Source organism: Leiobunum rupestre, chromosome 7, assembly GCF_980474605.1.
Source record: "Leiobunum rupestre chromosome 7, qqLeiRupe1.1.hap1, whole genome shotgun sequence".
In the NCBI taxonomy this organism is placed as follows: Eukaryota; Metazoa; Arthropoda; class Arachnida; order Opiliones; family Sclerosomatidae; genus Leiobunum; species Leiobunum rupestre.
In genome coordinates this window covers 52,629,506-52,651,136 of record NC_143390.1, presented here as the reverse complement: position 1 = coordinate 52,651,136, position 21,631 = coordinate 52,629,506, and the positions used below count along the sequence as shown (strand labels likewise).

At 30.7% G+C, this 21,631-nt stretch overlaps 1 protein-coding gene across 1 annotated transcript; it reads left to right on the top strand.

Moving 5' to 3' along the window:
* Positions 1 to 16,705: 16,705 nt before the first annotated feature.
* On the top strand, positions 16,706 to 17,959 carry LOC149937226 (uncharacterized). Its single transcript, XM_090153760.1, has one exon. The coding sequence runs from the start codon at positions 16,706 to 16,708 to the stop codon at positions 17,957 to 17,959; it is 1,254 nt and encodes a 417-aa protein (XP_090009886.1).
* Positions 17,960 to 21,631: the final 3,672 nt, after the last annotated feature.

The window sequence follows — 21,631 nt, the reverse complement described above, 5'->3', positions numbered from 1 at the left end:
CATTCGTTATTTTAATTTCATTCGCATTTTTAATTTCATTAGTAATTTTAATTTCATTCGTTATTTTAATTTCATTCGCATTTTTAATTTCATTAGTAATTTTAATTTCATTCGTTATTTTAATTTCATTCGCATTTTTAATTTCATTAGTAATTTTAATTTCATTCGTTATTTTAATTTCATTCGCATTTTTAATTTCATTAGTAATTTTAATTTCATTCGTTATTTTAATTTCATTCGCATTTTTAATTTCATTAGTAATTTTAATTTCATTCGTTATTTTAATTTCATTCGCATTTTTAATTTCATTAGTAATTTTAATTTCATTCGTTATTTTAATTTCATTCGCATTTTTAATTTCATTAGTAATTTTAATTTCATTCGTTATTTTAATTTCATTCGCATTTTTAATTTCATTAGTAATTTTAATTTCATTCGTTATTTTAATTTCATTCGCATTTTTAATTTCATTAGTAATTTTAATTTCATTCGTTATTTTAATTTCATTCGCATTTTTAATTTCATTAGTAATTTTAATTTCATTCGTTATTTTAATTTCATTCGCATTTTTAATTTCATTAGTAATTTTAATTTCATTCGTTATTTTAATTTCATTCGCATTTTTAATTTCATTAGTAATTTTAATTTCATTCGTTATTTTAATTTCATTCGCATTTTTAATTTCATTAGTAATTTTAATTTCATTCGTTATTTTAATTTCATTCGCATTTTTAATTTCATTAGTAATTTTAATTTCATTCGTTATTTTAATTTCATTCGCATTTTTAATTTCATTAGTAATTTTAATTTCATTCGTTATTTTAATTTCATTCGCATTTTTAATTTCATTAGTAATTTTAATTTCATTCGTTATTTTAATTTCATTCGCATTTTTAATTTCATTAGTAATTTTAATTTCATTCGTTATTTTAATTTCATTCGCATTTTTAATTTCATTAGTAATTTTAATTTCATTCGTTATTTTAATTTCATTCGCATTTTTAATTTCATTAGTAATTTTAATTTCATTCGTTATTTTAATTTCATTCGCATTTTTAATTTCATTAGTAATTTTAATTTCATTCGTTATTTTAATTTCATTCGCATTTTTAATTTCATTAGTAATTTTAATTTCATTCGTTATTTTAATTTCATTCGCATTTTTAATTTCATTAGTAATTTTAATTTCATTCGTTATTTTAATTTCATTCGCATTTTTAATTTCATTAGTAATTTTAATTTCATTCGTTATTTTAATTTCATTCGCATTTTTAATTTCATTAGTAATTTTAATTTCATTCGTTATTTTAATTTCATTCGGATTTTTAATTTCATTAGTAATTTTAATTTCATTCGTTATTTTAATTTCATTCGCATTTTTAATTTCATTAGTAATTTTAATTTCATTCGTTATTTTAATTTCATTCGCATTTTTAATTTCATTAGTAATTTTAATTTCATTCGTTATTTTAATTTCATTCGCATTTTTAATTTCATTAGTAATTTTAATTTCATTCGTTATTTTAATTTCATTCGCATTTTTAATTTCATTAGTAATTTTAATTTCATTCGTTATTTTAATTTCATTCGTTATTTTAATTTCATTCGCATTTTTAATTTCATTAGTAATTTTAATTTCATTCGTTATTTTAATTTCATTCGCATTTTTAATTTCATTAGTAATTTTAATTTCATTCGTTATTTTAATTTCATTCGCATTTTTAATTTCATTCGCATTTTTAATTTCATTAGTAATTTTAATTTCATTCGTTATTTTAATTTCATTCGCATTTTTAATTTCATTAGTAATTTTAATTTCATTCGTTATTTTAATTTCATTCGCATTTTTAATTTCATTAGTAATTTTAATTTCATTCGTTATTTTAATTTCATTCGCATTTTTAATTTCATTAGTAATTTTAATTTCATTCGTTATTTTAATTTCATTCGCATTTTTAATTTCATTAGTAATTTTAATTTCATTCGTTATTTTAATTTCATTCGCATTTTTAATTTCATTAGTAATTTTAATTTCATTCGTTATTTTAATTTCATTCGCATTTTTAATTTCATTAGTAATTTTAATTTCATTCGTTATTTTAATTTCATTCGCATTTTTAATTTCATTAGTAATTTTAATTTCATTCGTTATTTTAATTTCATTCGCATTTTTAATTTCATTAGTAATTTTAATTTCATTCGTTATTTTAATTTCATTCGCATTTTTAATTTCATTAGTAATTTTAATTTCATTCGTTATTTTAATTTCATTCGCATTTTTAATTTCATTAGTAATTTTAATTTCATTCGTTATTTTAATTTCATTCGCATTTTTAATTTCATTAGTAATTTTAATTTCATTCGTTATTTTAATTTCATTCGCATTTTTAATTTCATTAGTAATTTTAATTTCATTCGTTATTTTAATTTCATTCGCATTTTTAATTTCATTAGTAATTTTAATTTCATTCGTTATTTTAATTTCATTCGCATTTTTAATTTCATTAGTAATTTTAATTTCATTCGTTATTTTAATTTCATTCGCATTTTTAATTTCATTAGTAATTTTAATTTCATTCGTTATTTTAATTTCATTCGCATTTTTAATTTCATTAGTAATTTTAATTTCATTCGTTATTTTAATTTCATTCGCATTTTTAATTTCATTAGTAATTTTAATTTCATTCGTTATTTTAATTTCATTCGCATTTTTAATTTCATTAGTAATTTTAATTTCATTCGTTATTTTAATTTCATTCGCATTTTTAATTTCATTAGTAATTTTAATTTCATTCGTTATTTTAATTTCATTCGCATTTTTAATTTCATTAGTAATTTTAATTTCATTCGTTATTTTAATTTCATTCGCATTTTTAATTTCATTAGTAATTTTAATTTCATTCGTTATTTTAATTTCATTCGCATTTTTAATTTCATTAGTAATTTTAATTTCATTCGTTATTTTAATTTCATTCGCATTTTTAATTTCATTAGTAATTTTAATTTCATTCGTTATTTTAATTTCATTCGCATTTTTAATTTCATTAGTAATTTTAATTTCATTCGTTATTTTAATTTCATTCGCATTTTTAATTTCATTAGTAATTTTAATTTCATTCGTTATTTTAATTTCATTCGCATTTTTAATTTCATTAGTAATTTTGATTTCATTCGTTATTTTAATTTCATTCGCATTTTTAATTTCATTAGTAATTTTAATTTCATTCGTTATTTTAATTTCATTCGCATTTTTAATTTCATTAGTAATTTTAATTTCATTCGTTATTTTAATTTCATTCGCATTTTTAATTTCATTAGTAATTTTAATTTCATTCGTTATTTTAATTTCATTCGCATTTTTAATTTCATTAGTAATTTTAATTTCATTCGTTATTTTAATTTCATTCGCATTTTTAATTTCATTAGTAATTTTAATTTCATTCGTTATTTTAATTTCATTCGCATTTTTAATTTCATTAGTAATTTTAATTTCATTCGTTATTTTAATTTCATTCGCATTTTTAATTTCATTAGTAATTTTAATTTCATTCGTTATTTTAATTTCATTCGCATTTTTAATTTCATTAGTAATTTTAATTTCATTCGTTATTTTAATTTCATTCGCATTTTTAATTTCATTAGTAATTTTAATTTCATTCGTTATTTTAATTTCATTCGCATTTTTAATTTCATTAGTAATTTTAATTTCATTCGTTATTTTAATTTCATTCGCATTTTTAATTTCATTAGTAATTTTAATTTCATTCGTTATTTTAATTTCATTCGCATTTTTAATTTCATTAGTAATTTTAATTTCATTCGTTATTTTAATTTCATTCGCATTTTTAATTTCATTAGTAATTTTAATTTCATTCGTTATTTTAATTTCATTCGCATTTTTAATTTCATTAGTAATTTTAATTTCATTCGTTATTTTAATTTCATTCGCATTTTTAATTTCATTAGTAATTTTAATTTCATTCGTTATTTTAATTTCATTCGCATTTTTAATTTCATTAGTAATTTTAATTTCATTCGTTATTTTAATTTCATTCGCATTTTTAATTTCATTAGTAATTTTAATTTCATTCGTTATTTTAATTTCATTCGCATTTTTAATTTCATTAGTAATTTTAATTTCATTCGTTATTTTAATTTCATTCGCATTTTTAATTTCATTAGTAATTTTAATTTCATTCGTTATTTTAATTTCATTCGCATTTTTAATTTCATTAGTAATTTTAATTTCATTCGTTATTTTAATTTCATTCGCATTTTTAATTTCATTAGTAATTTTAATTTCATTCGTTATTTTAATTTCATTCGCATTTTTAATTTCATTAGTAATTTTAATTTCATTCGTTATTTTAATTTCATTCGCATTTTTAATTTCATTAGTAATTTTAATTTCATTCGTTATTTTAATTTCATTCGCATTTTTAATTTCATTAGTAATTTTAATTTCATTCGTTATTTTAATTTCATTCGCATTTTTAATTTCATTAGTAATTTTAATTTCATTCGTTATTTTAATTTCATTCGCATTTTTAATTTCATTAGTAATTTTAATTTCATTCGTTATTTTAATTTCATTCGCATTTTTAATTTCATTAGTAATTTTAATTTCATTCGTTATTTTAATTTCATTCGCATTTTTAATTTCATTCGTTATTTTAATTTCATTCGCATTTTTAATTTCATTAGTATTTTTAATTTCATTCGTTATTTTAATTTCATTCGCATTTTTAATTTCATTAGTAATTTTAATTTCATTCGTTATTTTAATTTCATTCGCATTTTTAATTTCATTAGTAATTTTAATTTCATTCGTTATTTTAATTTCATTCGCATTTTTAATTTCATTAGTAATTTTAATTTCATTCGTTATTTTAATTTCATTCGCATTTTTAATTTCATTAGTAATTTTAATTTCATTCGTTATTTTAATTTCATTCGCATTTTTAATTTCATTAGTAATTTTAATTTCATTCGTTATTTTAATTTCATTCGCATTTTTAATTTCATTAGTAATTTTAATTTCATTCGTTATTTTAATTTCATTCGCATTTTTAATTTCATTAGTAATTTTAATTTCATTCGTTATTTTAATTTCATTCGCATTTTTAATTTCATTAGTAATTTTAATTTCATTCGTTATTTTAATTTCATTCGCATTTTTAATTTCATTAGTAATTTTAATTTCATTCGTTATTTTAATTTCATTCGCATTTTTAATTTCATTAGTAATTTTAATTTCATTCGTTATTTTAATTTCATTCGCATTTTTAATTTCATTAGTAATTTTAATTTCATTCGTTATTTTAATTTCATTCGCATTTTTAATTTCATTAGTAATTTTAATTTCATTCGTTATTTTAATTTCATTCGCATTTTTAATTTCATTAGTAATTTTAATTTCATTCGTTATTTTAATTTCATTCGCATTTTTAATTTCATTAGTAATTTTAATTTCATTCGTTATTTTAATTTCATTCGCATTTTTAATTTCATTAGTAATTTTAATTTCATTCGTTATTTTAATTTCATTCGCATTTTTAATTTCATTAGTAATTTTAATTTCATTCGTTATTTTAATTTCATTCGCATTTTTAATTTTATTAGTAATTTTAATTTCATTCGTTATTTTAATTTCATTCGCATTTTTAATTTCATTAGTAATTTTAATTTCATTCGTTATTTTAATTTCATTCGCATTTTTAATTTCATTAGTAATTTTAATTTCATTCGTTATTTTAATTTCATTCGCATTTTTAATTTCATTAGTAATTTTAATTTCATTCGTTATTTTAATTTCATTCGCATTTTTAATTTCATTAGTAATTTTAATTTCATTCGTTATTTTAATTTCATTCGCATTTTTAATTTCATTAGTAATTTTAATTTCATTCGTTATTTTAATTTCATTCGCATTTTTAATTTCATTAGTAATTTTAATTTCATTCGTTATTTTAATTTCATTCGCATTTTTAATTTCATTAGTAATTTTAATTTCATTCGTTATTTTAATTTCATTCGCATTTTTAATTTCATTAGTAATTTTAATTTCATTCGTTATTTTAATTTCATTCGCATTTTTAATTTCATTAGTAATTTTAATTTCATTCGTTATTTTAATTTCATTCGCATTTTTAATTTCATTAGTAATTTTAATTTCATTCGTTATTTTAATTTCATTCGAATTTTTAATTTCATTAGTAATTTTAATTTCATTCGTTATTTTAATTTCATTCGCATTTTTAATTTCATTAGTAATTTTAATTTCATTCGTTATTTTAATTTCATTCGCATTTTTAATTTCATTAGTAATTTTAATTTCATTCGTTATTTTAATTTCATTCGCATTTTTAATTTCATTAGTAATTTTAATTTCATTCGTTATTTTAATTTCATTCGCATTTTTAATTTCATTAGTAATTTTAATTTCATTCGTTATTTTAATTTCATTCGCATTTTTAATTTCATTAGTAATTTTAATTTCATTCGTTATTTTAATTTCATTCGCATTTTTAATTTCATTAGTAATTTTAATTTCATTCGTTATTTTAATTTCATTCGCATTTTTAATTTCATTAGTAATTTTAATTTCATTCGTTATTTTAATTTCATTCGCATTTTTAATTTCATTAGTAATTTTAATTTCATTCGTTATTTTAATTTCATTCGCATTTTTAATTTCATTAGTAATTTTAATTTCATTCGTTATTTTAATTTCATTCGCATTTTTAATTTCATTAGTAATTTTAATTTCATTCGTTATTTTAATTTCATTCGCATTTTTAATTTCATTAGTAATTTTAATTTCATTCGTTATTTTAATTTCATTCGCATTTTTAATTTCATTAGTAATTTTAATTTCATTCGTTATTTTAATTTCATTCGCATTTTTAATTTCATTAGTAATTTTAATTTCATTCGTTATTTTAATTTCATTCGCATTTTTAATTTCATTAGTAATTTTAATTTCATTCGTTATTTTAATTTCATTCGCATTTTTAATTTCATTAGTAATTTTAATTTCATTCGTTATTTTAATTTCATTCGCATTTTTAATTTCATTAGTAATTTTAATTTCATTCGTTATTTTAATTTCATTCGCATTTTTAATTTCATTAGTAATTTTAATTTCATTCGTTATTTTAATTTCATTCGCATTTTTAATTTCATTAGTAATTTTAATTTCATTCGTTATTTTAATTTCATTCGCATTTTTAATTTCATTAGTAATTTTAATTTCATTCGTTATTTTAATTTCATTCGCATTTTTAATTTCATTAGTAATTTTAATTTCATTCGTTATTTTAATTTCATTCGCATTTTTAATTTCATTAGTAATTTTAATTTCATTAGTAATTTTAATTTCATTCGTTATTTTAATTTCATTCGTTATTTTAATTTCATTAGTAATTTTAATTTCATTCGTTATTTTAATTTCATTCGCATTTTTAATTTCATTAGTAATTTTAATTTCATTCGTTATTTTAATTTCATTCGCATTTTTAATTTCATTAGTAATTTTAATTTCATTCGTTATTTTAATTTCATTCGCATTTTTAATTTCATTAGTAATTTTAATTTCATTCGTTATTTTAATTTCATTCGCATTTTTAATTTCATTAGTAATTTTAATTTCATTCGTTATTTTAATTTCATTCGCATTTTTAATTTCATTAGTAATTTTAATTTCATTCGTTATTTTAATTTCATTCGCATTTTTAATTTCATTAGTAATTTTAATTTCATTCGTTATTTTAATTTCATTCGCATTTTTAATTTCATTAGTAATTTTAATTTCATTCGTTATTTTAATTTCATTCGCATTTTTAATTTCATTAGTAATTTTAATTTCATTCGTTATTTTAATTTCATTCGCATTTTTAATTTCATTAGTAATTTTAATTTCATTCGTTATTTTAATTTCATTCGCATTTTTAATTTCATTAGTAATTTTAATTTCATTCGTTATTTTAATTTCATTCGCATTTTTAATTTCATTAGTAATTTTAATTTCATTCGTTATTTTAATTTCATTCGCATTTTTAATTTCATTAGTAATTTTAATTTCATTCGTTATTTTAATTTCATTCGCATTTTTAATTTCATTAGTAATTTTAATTTCATTCGTTATTTTAATTTCATTCGCATTTTTAATTTCATTAGTAATTTTAATTTCATTCGTTATTTTAATTTCATTCGCATTTTTAATTTCATTAGTAATTTTAATTTCATTCGTTATTTTAATTAGGATTTGTTTTCATGACGGCGATTTTCGGAAGCGAGAGCGCAGAAATAATTTAGCGATATCGCGGACGATTTTTTCGTGCTTGCGAATCGCCACAAGTTAGGAAATCGCGATAGCGTTCTGTTTTCTTTATGGCGATATTTTGTTGCGAGAACATTCGAAAAGCGTTTTTTGCCTTTTTTAAAATGGCGGCCTTTAACCGGAGGAGCCGTTTGCTCAAATTGCTCTTGAAATAAAACACCTTTATTTCTTCGAATAAGTTATTATCTAACTTTTATTAAGAAAAGAAAATATACACCTAAAAGCTGGTAGAAAAATCCTATTTGGGAAGGGGATTATGAAACATTGGTAAGTTCAAAAAAGTTTAGACAAAAACAGGCATGACAATTTGCCATGTTAAAATTTCAAGTAGAACAATTAAACCATTTGTTATCAATAGGTGTTTCTATAAAATAAATCAATAAAAAAATTAAATGTATAAAATGTTTTCCTCCGCGTCACGAGCTTAAGCTTTTTAGTGTTTTATTGGCACGCGCGTTTCGCACGTCGACTTCAAATACCAAAATCTTTATCGACTCGAGCGCACACTCTCTATCTTCAATAACTATATAGCTAGTGACGTAGAAAAAACATTTACAAGTGACCTCCCGTATTTTATAGAAACACCTATTATTGGTCCAAAGATGAGCAACAACAAGTTCCAATTCTACCAGGTTTAATGTTGGCTCTGACATTAAGGTAAATATTAATCATGGAATAATAGTATGATATTAATAAAGTTCATTTAAGACGAGGAAACAGTTCGTTAAAACGCTAAAATAAATATCTTGCGACTGGGATCCGTGTGTCGACCCTAGTTCTGTAGTAAATCATCTATGCAATTATTAATTATGCTGACAATGTCATTTTGACATTTTCTTTTCTCGGCTGATGGGACATTATCCATAAGCTCAGTGACATACATTAAGAAACGTGATGTTTGTGGCTCGTTTTTACATGCATTTATTTCTCTAAAAATATAAATAAATTACTTATAATTTATATTAATTACATTGACGTATATTATTACTTGTCGAGTTTTGACATTTTAGCCAAAAAGAAATCCTGTATCTCAGCTTTGTTTTTCTTATTTTTTTGAGGGCTTTGATACAGGTTTGGTTTTTAAATTGGATCTTGGAGAACTAGTAACTTCTTTATTTTGGCTTACATCAGGCTCAATAATCATGAATTCTTGGTTACCAATAGGAATATCCTTAAAGAAATATTAATTAAAACAACCCTACAGAAAATTTTATATTTTTTAAGGTTTAAGAAAAACATCCCATATCAAAATATACAAGAAAATAACCCCTGAAGAAAAATTAAAATAGATATAATATATTAACACTAATTATTAATTTATAATTTAAATAATGTTGCTAGACTGGTAATTTGGAAATAATTAAATGATCATTTCAAAGACTATAACGGATAGGTAATAATAAGGAACGAACTCACAGCTGGATATTGGGCGGAAAATTGTAAATAATACCATCTTTGATATTACATGAATAATAAATGAACAATAGAAATCATTATTATTTATTACTTCTGGCTCCATTATTGTAGAAACTGATTCATCAATGTTTTCGTTCCCACCGCCGGTATCTTCGTGAATATAATATGAAGATGTAATACGAACATTAAAATTAAAAACTTTACGTAAAAAATTTAATACTGACTCTCGTCTTGACACTACAGCCTTTAAAAAAATAGAAGCTTTTAAAAAAAAATGCCCCTTAACTGGAGTTGAAGGTTCTTCATCAAACTCTTGTCCGCTTTTTGATATTGTGACATTTTCGAAATGGCCTCTTAAGTTCCATATTTCCTTTAATTCGTCCACTTATAATTTTCATAATTTGAATTACAACTTATTTATTACCCCCAACGACCAACATATTTTTAGGTTTATTGAATTGCCCGTTTCTTTCATTTTCGTTGATACATCATCCCATGGATGCGCATTGTTTCAAGTCTCTGTTTCAATATTTTTCCCTCTTCCCGCTTCGCAATATCGCGATCATGAAAACATCAAGAAGTTTTCTCGCGCGACCTTTAACATATCTCTCGCAAAATCGCTCTCATGAAAACGGGCCTCCTAGGACTAGCTAATTTTGGCCAGATTGGGTGATATTTAGGATTGTTGCGCGATTTTTAATTTTTTTTGGGAAATTATAGACTAATATTGGCCCTACAGTTTTACACTCTTGACATTTTTTTTAAATATAATTTGGGGTGGTTTTAGTTGTGTCAAAATATTGTCGTATTTTCAAATTTTGGCTAGTTTAATTATATTACGGTTTTGGCGTGTTTTTTCACGCAAAATAAGAAAAAATATTAAGTCTACGTGTGCAGCGCTACAACGCCAAAAGACCGAAACTAGCTTAGGCCTACTGCTTAATGCCCTTTTCGGCCGTCGTCATTCGTAATAATATTAGCATTTACGTTATGAAAACCAGGAAATCATGGTGTAAATTATATTTTAACATGGACTAACTATTAAACAGAAAACGTTAATTTTTCATTGTCCGTAAGGTCGCATCACTATGGCTTCTGTGTGGGTTATCTTTTTAACAAATAGCACTTGTAAACAACGGAAGACTACTATGATACTTATTTAACGGGTAATGGAATATTAAGTAATGAAAAACACCGGTAGTAAAGTTTACTAGACTGTTATAGAATTCAATCGATTTTCCACATGCTCGAAAGAACGTTTTGTGTTCCGGCAGGTCAAAATATATTTTGGCGTCAGATACAGATTCGGAAGCCGTTCAAACGGAGCTAGGATTGCAATATTCTAGACTTTCCGACAACGACAAGGTTCCGAAAGACGGCTGAGATTGGTGTCGGCGCTGTTATTGCGCTACATTAGCCGAGTATTAAACCTTGCATCCCATTTCGTAATCTAGTTTTTTCGTTACTTTCCTCAAAGAAAATATTAAAAAACAAGTTGTGAAAACTGAAGGAAACAACGATTCTTCTTAATTCAGAAGTTGTGGACAAATATTTAACATTCACAGGGATGGAATGTGTAGGCCTCTCTAGATAATTCTGTTTGCTTCTACCTCGAGTGGACTATTTTATGGTTGGGTAATACATATAGTATTTAAGTAAGTTTAATCTTATCAAGGACATAGCGATTTTGGTCAAAATACAGTTTAAAATAAAGATTATTTACCGTTGGAAATAAACGAAACAGGTCCTTCTCGCTTCGGCGCAGTGTCTCCAACTTCCTCGCCCCGTCAATGTCACCCGCGTGACCACTGACATAATCAAGTTGGACAGCTGAAGTAACATCGAATTGATCGAGCCCACAGTTGTGTCGAAACAACTGTAGCTCCGACTTCCGACGGATTAATGAGAAACTAGAAACGAACTCCGTGGTTCGAAAATATTAACGGGCACGCGATGATGACGCGTTTTAATGGCTCTTTCCTTTGAGTACTAACGCCAGGCCACTTTTCGCGTCGTTATGGCTTTCGACACGCACTCTCTTCCAAAACAAAGTTTAATCAATGCCATTAAAAATGTAAAATGTAGAATGCGACCTTGGAAAGGTTTCACTGAGAGAACAGCAGTTAGGCTGTTTAAGATATTATATTTATAAAATAAAAAAAGTATTTTATTTTATTTCATATTTTATTTTATTTTACATTTTTTGTTAAACGTTTTATTTAACGTTCTATTGAACTTTTTATTTTACATTTTATTTTACATTTTATTTAATTTAAGGACTTCGTTTAACGAAAATACAGTTAATTTAATAGCGTGTTTATGTTCACGCTGTATTAGGTAGCGAAGTTCCATAACTGTAGTCCAAATTACATGGTTTTCATAAGCTCGTGACAGTCTCATCACCGCGGTTTCACATTAGAGTAGAGGCCTGCTGCTTCTAAATCCGCTCCCTTGCTTTATAAAATCGATAACTACTGTTTACATTGCGCGGCTATCCGCGTAACAGAAAAGGCATGTTGCCAGTTTCGTAGGTCCGTATTCAAATAAAGAAAGGTAATAATTATTTCGAATTTATTTTTCATTTTTTTGAGTTAAGCAATTAATATTAAAGCGTTACCGACGCGATATTTCATCGGTTGAAAATTGTAAAATCATGTGACTTTTCTGGTTCCACAGATTCCAATTTTTTTTTTCTATAATTTATGACGTATACATTTTTAATTAAGCCGCCTAAAATTTCACATTTTGGGGCACTCGCCACTACTAAGCTCCTCCTACTTTTTTAAATAAACTGCTTACGTCACGTCTCCCTCGTGTCAGTCTCAAAGAGAAAACACCGGGAAGAGGAGGCCCGCCGTAACAGCGAGGCGGCGGGGCCGACGCAAAAAATCCAGACGGTGAAAGCGTAGCGTTAAGGCTAGTTCCCACTTGGCGAATTTTCGAGACGAATAAAATTTTCGCGCAATGAAAAAAGACGCGTTTTTTTGGTCGCTGGGGAAGCGGTTCTCACTTTAGGGCGAAAATTTAAAAACGCTGAAAACAACTCGTGCGGGTTTTTAGTAATGTTTTAGGCCTAACATAAAACATCAGTTCAAAATGAACTAAATGGATGTTACTGTTGATAATTTCAATAAATAAACGATTCTATTCGTGAGATAATTACCTTTACTTCAGTATCTTGGTCAAGTTGGCTGAGCCGCTTTTCTAAAGACCTAGGCTTAATAAGTGACGGACGGCAGCGGAATGGATCTAGGGAACGCGTTTTCTGATTGGCTGAAGCTTTTATCGCCAAGGTGTGGACGTCAAAAAATAGAACATTCGCTAGATACCGCGGAGACGCGACTTTAGCGGCGAATTTGAAAAAAATCGAAAATTTTATTCGCGAGCGTCAATTTTCAGCGCGAAAATTGTTTTTTTCGCTAAGTGGGAACTTGGCTTTACCCGGCTGCAAGCCGGCGCATACGAAATTACCGCTAGACATAGTAACCGGACGCGAAAATGGCGCCAAGACCCGTTCACGACGCGATAATTCGAAAACGCAAAAAAGGGAATTAATAATTTAAACGCACGAAATTAATAAAAACACCTACAGTACTTACTACTTAGTAGACGGAATGTTTAGACACAAACACAGCAATGGCAGTGCTGAAAAAACTAGAAACTCCAGTGGCGGCGCTAAGACTTTATTCAGAGTAGGCTATAGTACGTTTTGGGGCCCCCATATATTCTACACTTATCGTTATAACATTAGCAATTATTTTGATTTCGTTAGTCACGTTGAAATTTTCTTTGTAACAAATTTTTATTTATTTTAACGATAAGAGTAGAATCACACCCCAGATGAAATTAATTCATACATATATTTAAAAAAGAATTAAAAGTTATAATTAGTGTCTTTAGGACCAGAAGCTGACAATCCTTCTGAAAGACTCAAATTGTTAGTCAATCTTTTCTTCATTTCCAAAATGAATTTATCTATAACTTCGAAGTTTTCGGCTCCTAATTAATCTTTAGCAATTCTAATAGTTCAATAAAATTACCTCGGTTATTACTATTTAAATTTCTATTATGCCCTCTAATTGGCAAAATAGTGCACCTTCAGTATGATAAGCCAAAACCTTTCTGTTTCTAAGTATATAATTTTTTACCTGTCTATCTACTAAACTAATGATTTGACCTTTCAATTTTGATTGTAAATAATGCATATACTTCTCATAAGAAATATGGTAAGTTGAACCTTCCTTCTCAAAATGGTCAATTAACTTGGCGATAACATTTTTCTAACCCGAATACCCACATACAAATCAATTTTCTTTTGCCATTAAAAAATGTCTACAAGAAAAGCAATAAGCTTTATCTTTTTGAATCGAATATTCTAGCATTGGATACTTAGTCAGCCATGTGCCTTTGAAACTTCTATTTTGACCACTACGGTAGGTAGATTTGAACATAGGTGGAATCGGTAGATGAGGAAGTATAATTTGAAATCTTTCTAGTCTGAACTAGTGTTGTAAGTCGGTAAATTTTCCGCGGAAAATTTCCCGCTCGGAAAATTTTTCGGAAAATTACCGAGGCCTTTTTTCCGGAAAATTTTCCGTATTTTTCCGAAAAACATTAAAAACGTTTTCATTCCATGATTTGTCTAATATATTGTTTGCAAATTTAAATAAAGCGGCATTTTCACCTCATTTTTTCTAATCTAAAAGTAAAACAAAACCTATAGACTAGTTTAAACTGGTTGAAATGTAACACTATTAATGTTTTGTAGTATGTTTACTGATATTAGTCATTTTAAATCGATAAAAAGTTTAAAACATTAAAAACCCTTGAAAAGTAATTTATGTTTAAATTTTTTATTTTTCCGGAAAATTAACAACCCTATTCTGAACTGTCTGATCGACTTTATCGATAGAGTCAATAATTGGACAGATTTGCGAGATTTGTTTTAAGTTGTCATTTGATTAATTTTTATGGGTTTCATCAAACTCTGGTTTGAGCTACTTTTGTTAAGTTTATAACTTGGCGACCTTAGGAAATCGTTTTCGTTCATGTCGTTGTCTTCAACGTTAATAGGCTGAGCCATTTGTTGCTCCAAAAAATCATCCTCGGCAATATGATCTTCTGTCAGTTCCACTGTTAATTCGTTGGCGTTATTTTGAATATTTTCATGAGAAACAGAACTAGGAGAACCGTTCTCTTCTCCTTCGGTCTGAGCGGTCTCCAAAGAGTCCAAAGACGTAGCCGCCGTAGAGTCCTTCTTAGGTTGTTTAAAATAGCATTCAAGAAATTCTCCTAGCTTATCAATGTTTGATGGTTCAGTTCTTTTTTTTCGCTTCTGAGCACCAGATATGTTTATTAACGTTCATTCTCAATAAAGAACTTTGCCGTGTGCTTGTTTCAAAAATATTTTTACGATTATGAAATTATCCACAGACTACTGCCAAATTCCTATTTCTATAGCTATCCATTATCCAATTCCAAACGCTATATTCTTAAACAGATAAAAATAATAAATAACTTAATAATAAATAACTTAAATGCCAAAATGCAAGAGGCTGAAGATAAACGCGAGGAGGATTTACGGAAATTTAACGTATTGCTTCTGAACGTGCCAGAGGTTCCAACAACCCAGGCTGACATTACGGGACGCGAGTTGATGGCTGATTTGATCACTAAGAGTGACCTCCCCTCCTTCGTAAATTTTTTTCGGCTCCCACACGACAGACCCTCTGCTTCTGAACGCCCGCGCCCATTTAAAGTACTACTCTCAAATGGGACTCCAAAGTCGAAATTCATTCAATATATCTCCTAACGCCGTCAAGACCGCACCTTCCCACTTCAAACTCGCCCCGATCGAATGAAGCGACAGCAGACTCTTTACCAGACCGCGTTCGAAGAACTCAAATTGCGCCTGCAAAATGGAGAATCGGATCTCTGTATTCGAAACTATAAGATTGTCCAGGTCAGCATGAGGTTCCCTCCCGCCTTGCCAAATCAATCTCACTCCCCCTCCGAATACGCTTCCCACTATACTACGAACACTGAGCGACCCCAGTTTCACTCTGACTCCACAACCCCTTCGCGTGTCATGGGAAATCAGTTACACCAGTCAACCTACGCCAGTTCCCATCGTGCACCGGAAAATTCAGCGCATAATATCCCTCCGTTTCTCCATGCACCATACTTTCAAGCTCACTACAATACTGTTCTATATGGCACCCACACTCCTACACTCAGTTCCTCCGAATTCACGTATCCTACATTCCCGGCTGTATTCCCTTCGTCTACAGAGCGTTCTCATTCGTCGCATCAACCAAACAATCACTATTTCCCCCCTGGGCAAATTCCCTGCCCGCCTCAACACGCCGGCCCCCAGTACTCTTCACCAAACCAGTATATATCGCCGAACTACATACCTTTGAAGACCAATTCACGATGCTGACCGTCTCACCCCCCCGCTCCTGCTGCTACCCTACTACCAACCACATTACCTACAACCACCTCACCATAACATACCTTGTCGCCCTTCTGTCTCCTCCTCAACGCTCGTAGCCTTCGCAATCAAGAAATCCGCGATAAACTTTATTTACGGGTTTATACGGTCGACACTAAACTTATCTCAATCACCGAAACTTGGTTTAAAGATGACCTCCCTGATGCTGAACTAGCTCTTCCCTCATATGTACTATACCGCTCGGACCGTCCGACTTCCACGTCCGGGGGAGGTACCGCCATCAACGTCTCCTATGATTATCGATCGTGCCCAGTTCTTGATGTATTGTTATCGAATTCCTGCTCATCTTGCAAAATTAAACCTTATAATGGTCTTGAATACACTGCTATTGAGCTCCACACTCGGTCGGCCTCCTTTTTGGTCGTGTGCGTATCGCTCTGGCTCGTTCAATAACAAACCGGATCTTCTTCACCTTTTACAGCACGTTAACAACTATGCATCCTCAAAATGTATGCCTACTTTTAATGGGCGACTTCAACTATCCCACTATAAACGGGTCCAACCCTGAACTACCACAGACCACTGCGCAAGCAGACGACGACTTCCTCGATGTATTAACGATGCAGGGTCTTCACCAATTTGTATCCTTCGCCACTCGGTTTTCTAAACATAACGACAACACTTTGGACCTGATGCTCTCAAATGATCCGCTGCTCGTCTACGATGTGCAATGTGTCTCTCCTCTGGGCAAGAGTGACCAACAGGCGGTCTCTTTTAAGCTGCGTCTTCCACTTCCCAACCCCCAACTCCCTGTTGCGCGAGTGGATTACTTCAACTCTGACTACGGAAATCTGAATGCGCATCTCTCCGGCCTCGACTGGCCTACTGTCTTTCACTCTCGGTCTGTCTCCGAATGCTGCGATATTTTTTGCACTGAACTACTTTCTGCCGCTAGCCAACTTCTCCGCATTAAGAGGTCTGGTGTTCGAAAATTTCCGTCGAAAGAGCTCCGTCTTGCCAAAGCCGCCAAGGAAAAGACTTGGAAAACTTTAAAAAAAAACAGGAAGCTACAATCCCCCGATCTCGCCACTCTTCATGATAACTACAAAAAGGCAAGAAATCATCTTGTGCACCTGTCCCACAAAGCCAGACAAAATGTTGAATCCGTCACTGTCGACAATATGAAAACAAACCCTAAAGCATTTTTCAAGTTTATCAATTCGAAGCGCAAGTCAAAACCTGGGGTTCAATGCCTTAGACTACATGACAAACCAATCACTGCTGATAACGACATTGCGGTAGCGTTTAACGCCTACTTTGTATCTGTATTTACTCCATCAAAAGAACCAATACCATCTCCCACTGGCAAGGCTAGCGAAGAAGTCTTTTCTCCAGATGACTCTTTCCAAGTTTCCTATGTTGACGTTCTGAAAAAATTGAAAGGCCTAAATTCAGCTAAGGCACCTGGCCCTGATAACATTCACCCCAACCTTTTAAAACGTACTGCAACCAGTATTGCCGGCCCCTTGACGTACATATTCAACTTAAGTTTGAACACGGGTCTTGTTCCCGAAGACTGGCGCACGGCCTACGTCGCTCCTATCCCAAAGAAAGTAGACCCAACCAAACCAGAAAATTACCGTCAGGTGGTCAAACTCCTAGAATCACTTGTCAAAGGCTTTCTACTGCAAAAACTGATGGCTTCGTCATTCTTCACGGTCTACGTCGCTCCTATACTAAAGAAATAGGACCCAACCAAACCGCAAAATTACCGGCCTTTCAGTCTTACTAGTCAGGTGGTCAAACTCCTAGAATCACTTGTCAAAGGCTTTCTACTGCAAAAACTGATGGCTTCGTCATTCTTCACGGTCTACGTCGCTCCTATACTAAAGAAATAGGACCCAACCAAACCGCAAAATTACCGGCCTTTCAGTCTTACTAGTAAGTGGTCAAACTCCTAGAATCACTTGTCAAAGGCTTTCTACTGCAAAAACTGATGGCTTCGTCATTCTTCACGGTCTACGTCGCTCCTATACTAAAGAAATAGGACCCAACCAAACCGCAAAATTACCGGCCTTTCAGTCTTACTAGTAAGTGGTCAAACTCCTAGAATCACTTGTCAAAGGCTTTCTACTGCAAAAACTGATGGCTTCGTCATTCTTCACGGTCTACGTCGCTCCTATACTAAAGAAATAGGACCCAACCAAACCGCAAAATTACCGGCCTTTCAGTCTTACTAGTAAGTGGTCAAACTCCTAGAATCACTTGTCAAAGGCTTTCTACTGCAAAAACTGATGGCTTCGTCATTCTTCACGGTCTACGTCGCTCCTATACTAAAGAAATAGGACCCAACCAAACCGCAAAATTACCGGCCTTTCAGTCTTACTAGTCAGGTGGTCAAACTCCTAGAATCACTTGTCAAAGGCTTTCTACTGCAAAAACTGATGGCTTCGTCATTCTTCACGGTCTACGTCGCTCCTATACTAAAGAAATAGGACCCAACCAAACCGCAAAATTACCGGCCTTTCAGTCTTACTAGTCAGGTGGTCAAACTCCTAGAATCACTTGTCAAAGGCTTTCTACTGCAAAAACTGATGGCTTCGTCATTCTTCACGGTCTACGTCGCTCCTATACTAAAGAAATAGGACCCAACCAAACCGCAAAATTACCGGCCTTTCAGTCTTACTAGTAAGTGGTCAAACTCCTAGAATCACTTGTCAAAGGCTTTCTACTGCAAAAACTGATGGCTTCGTCATTCTTCACGGTCTACGTCGCTCCTATACTAAAGAAATAGGACCCAACCAAACCGCAAAATTACCGGCCTTTCAGTCTTACTAGTAAGTGGTCAAACTCCTAGAATCACTTGTCAAAGGCTTTCTACTGCAAAAACTGATGGCTTCGTCATTCTTCACGGTCTACGTCGCTCCTATACTAAAGAAATAGGACCCAACCAAACCGCAAAATTACCGGCCTTTCAGTCTTACTAGTAAGTGGTCAAACTCCTAGAATCACTTGTCAAAGGCTTTCTACTGCAAAAACTGATGGCTTCGTCATTCTTCACGGTCTACGTCGCTCCTATACTAAAGAAATAGGACCCAACCAAACCGCAAAATTACCGGCCTTTCAGTCTTACTAGTAAGTGGTCAAACTCCTAGAATCACTTGTCAAAGGCTTTCTACTGCAAAAACTGATGGCTTCGTCATTCTTCACGGTCTACGTCGCTCCTATACTAAAGAAATAGGACCCAACCAAACCGCAAAATTACCGGCCTTTCAGTCTTACTAGTAAGTGGTCAAACTCCTAGAATCACTTGTCAAAGGCTTTCTACTGCAAAAACTGATGGCTTCGTCATTCTTCACGGTCTACGTCGCTCCTATACTAAAGAAATAGGACCCAACCAAACCGCAAAATTACCGGCCTTTCAGTCTTACTAGTAAGTGGTCAAACTCCTAGAATCACTTGTCAAAGGCTTTCTACTGCAAAAACTGATGGCTTCGTCATTCTTCACGGTCTACGTCGCTCCTATACTAAAGAAATAGGACCCAACCAAACCGCAAAATTACCGGCCTTTCAGTCTTACTAGTCAGGTGGTCAAACTCCTAGAATCACTTGTCAAAGGCTTTCTACTGCAAAAACTGATGGCTTCGTCATTCTTCACGGTCTACGTCGCTCCTATACTAAAGAAATAGGACCCAACCAAACCGCAAAATTACCGGCCTTTCAGTCTTACTAGTAAGTGGTCAAACTCCTAGAATCACTTGTCAAAGGCTTTCTACTGCAAAAACTGATGGCTTCGTCATTCTTCACGGTCTACGTCGCTCCTATACTAAAGAAATAGGACCCAACCAAACCGCAAAATTACCGGCCTTTCAGTCTTACTAGTCAGGTGGTCAAACTCCTAGAATCACTTGTCAAAGGCTTTCTACTGCAAAAACTGATGGCTTCGTCATTCTTCACGGTCTACGTCGCTCCTATACTAAAGAAATAGGACCCAACCAAACCGCAAAATTACCGGCCTTTCAGTCTTACTAGTAAGTGGTCAAACTCCTAGAATCACTTGTCAAAGGCTTTCTACTGCAAAAACTGATGGCTTCGTCATTCTTCACGGTCTACGTCGCTCCTATACTAAAGAAATAGGACCCAACCAAACCGCAAAATTACCGGCCTTTCAGTCTTACTAGTCAGGTGGTCAAACTCCTAGAATCACTTGTCAAAGGCTTTCTACTGCAAAAACTGATGGCTTCGTCATTCTTCACGGTCTACGTCGCTCCTATACTAAAGAAATAGGACCCAACCAAACCGCAAAATTACCGGCCTTTCAGTCTTACTAGTCAGGTGGTCAAACTCCTAGAATCACTTGTCAAAGGCTTTCTACTGCAAAAACTGATGGCTTCGTCATTCTTCACGGTCTACGTCGCTCCTATACTAAAGAAATAGGACCCAACCAAACCGCAAAATTACCGGCCTTTCAGTCTTACTAGTAAGTGGTCAAACTCCTAGAATCACTTGTCAAAGGCTTTCTACTGCAAAAACTGATGGCTTCGTCATTCTTCACGGTCTACGTCGCTCCTATACTAAAGAAATAGGACCCAACCAAACCGCAAAATTACCGGCCTTTCAGTCTTACTAGTAAGTGGTCAAACTCCTAGAATCACTTGTCAAAGGCTTTCTACTGCAAAAACTGATGGCTTCGTCATTCTTCACGGTCTACGTCGCTCCTATACTAAAGAAATAGGACCCAACCAAACCGCAAAATTACCGGCCTTTCAGTCTTACTAGTAAGTGGTCAAACTCCTAGAATCACTTGTCAAAGGCTTTCTACTGCAAAAACTGATGGCTTCGTCATTCTTCACGGTCTACGTCGCTCCTATACTAAAGAAATAGGACCCAACCAAACCGCAAAATTACCGGCCTTTCAGTCTTACTAGTAAGTGGTCAAACTCCTAGAATCACTTGTCAAAGGCTTTCTACTGCAAAAACTGATGGCTTCGTCATTCTTCACGGTCTACGTCGCTCCTATACTAAAGAAATAGGACCCAACCAAACCGCAAAATTACCGGCCTTTCAGTCTTACTAGTAAGTGGTCAAACTCCTAGAATCACTTGTCAAAGGCTTTCTACTGCAAAAACTGATGGCTTCGTCATTCTTCACGGTCTACGTCGCTCCTATACTAAAGAAATAGGACCCAACCAAACCGCAAAATTACCGGCCTTTCAGTCTTACTAGTCAGGTGGTCAAACTCCTAGAATCACTTGTCAAAGGCTTTCTACTGCAAAAACTGATGGCTTCGTCATTCTTCACGGTCTACGTCGCTCCTATACTAAAGAAATAGGACCCAACCAAACCGCAAAATTACCGGCCTTTCAGTCTTACTAGTCAGGTGGTCAAACTCCTAGAATCACTTGTCAAAGGCTTTCTAC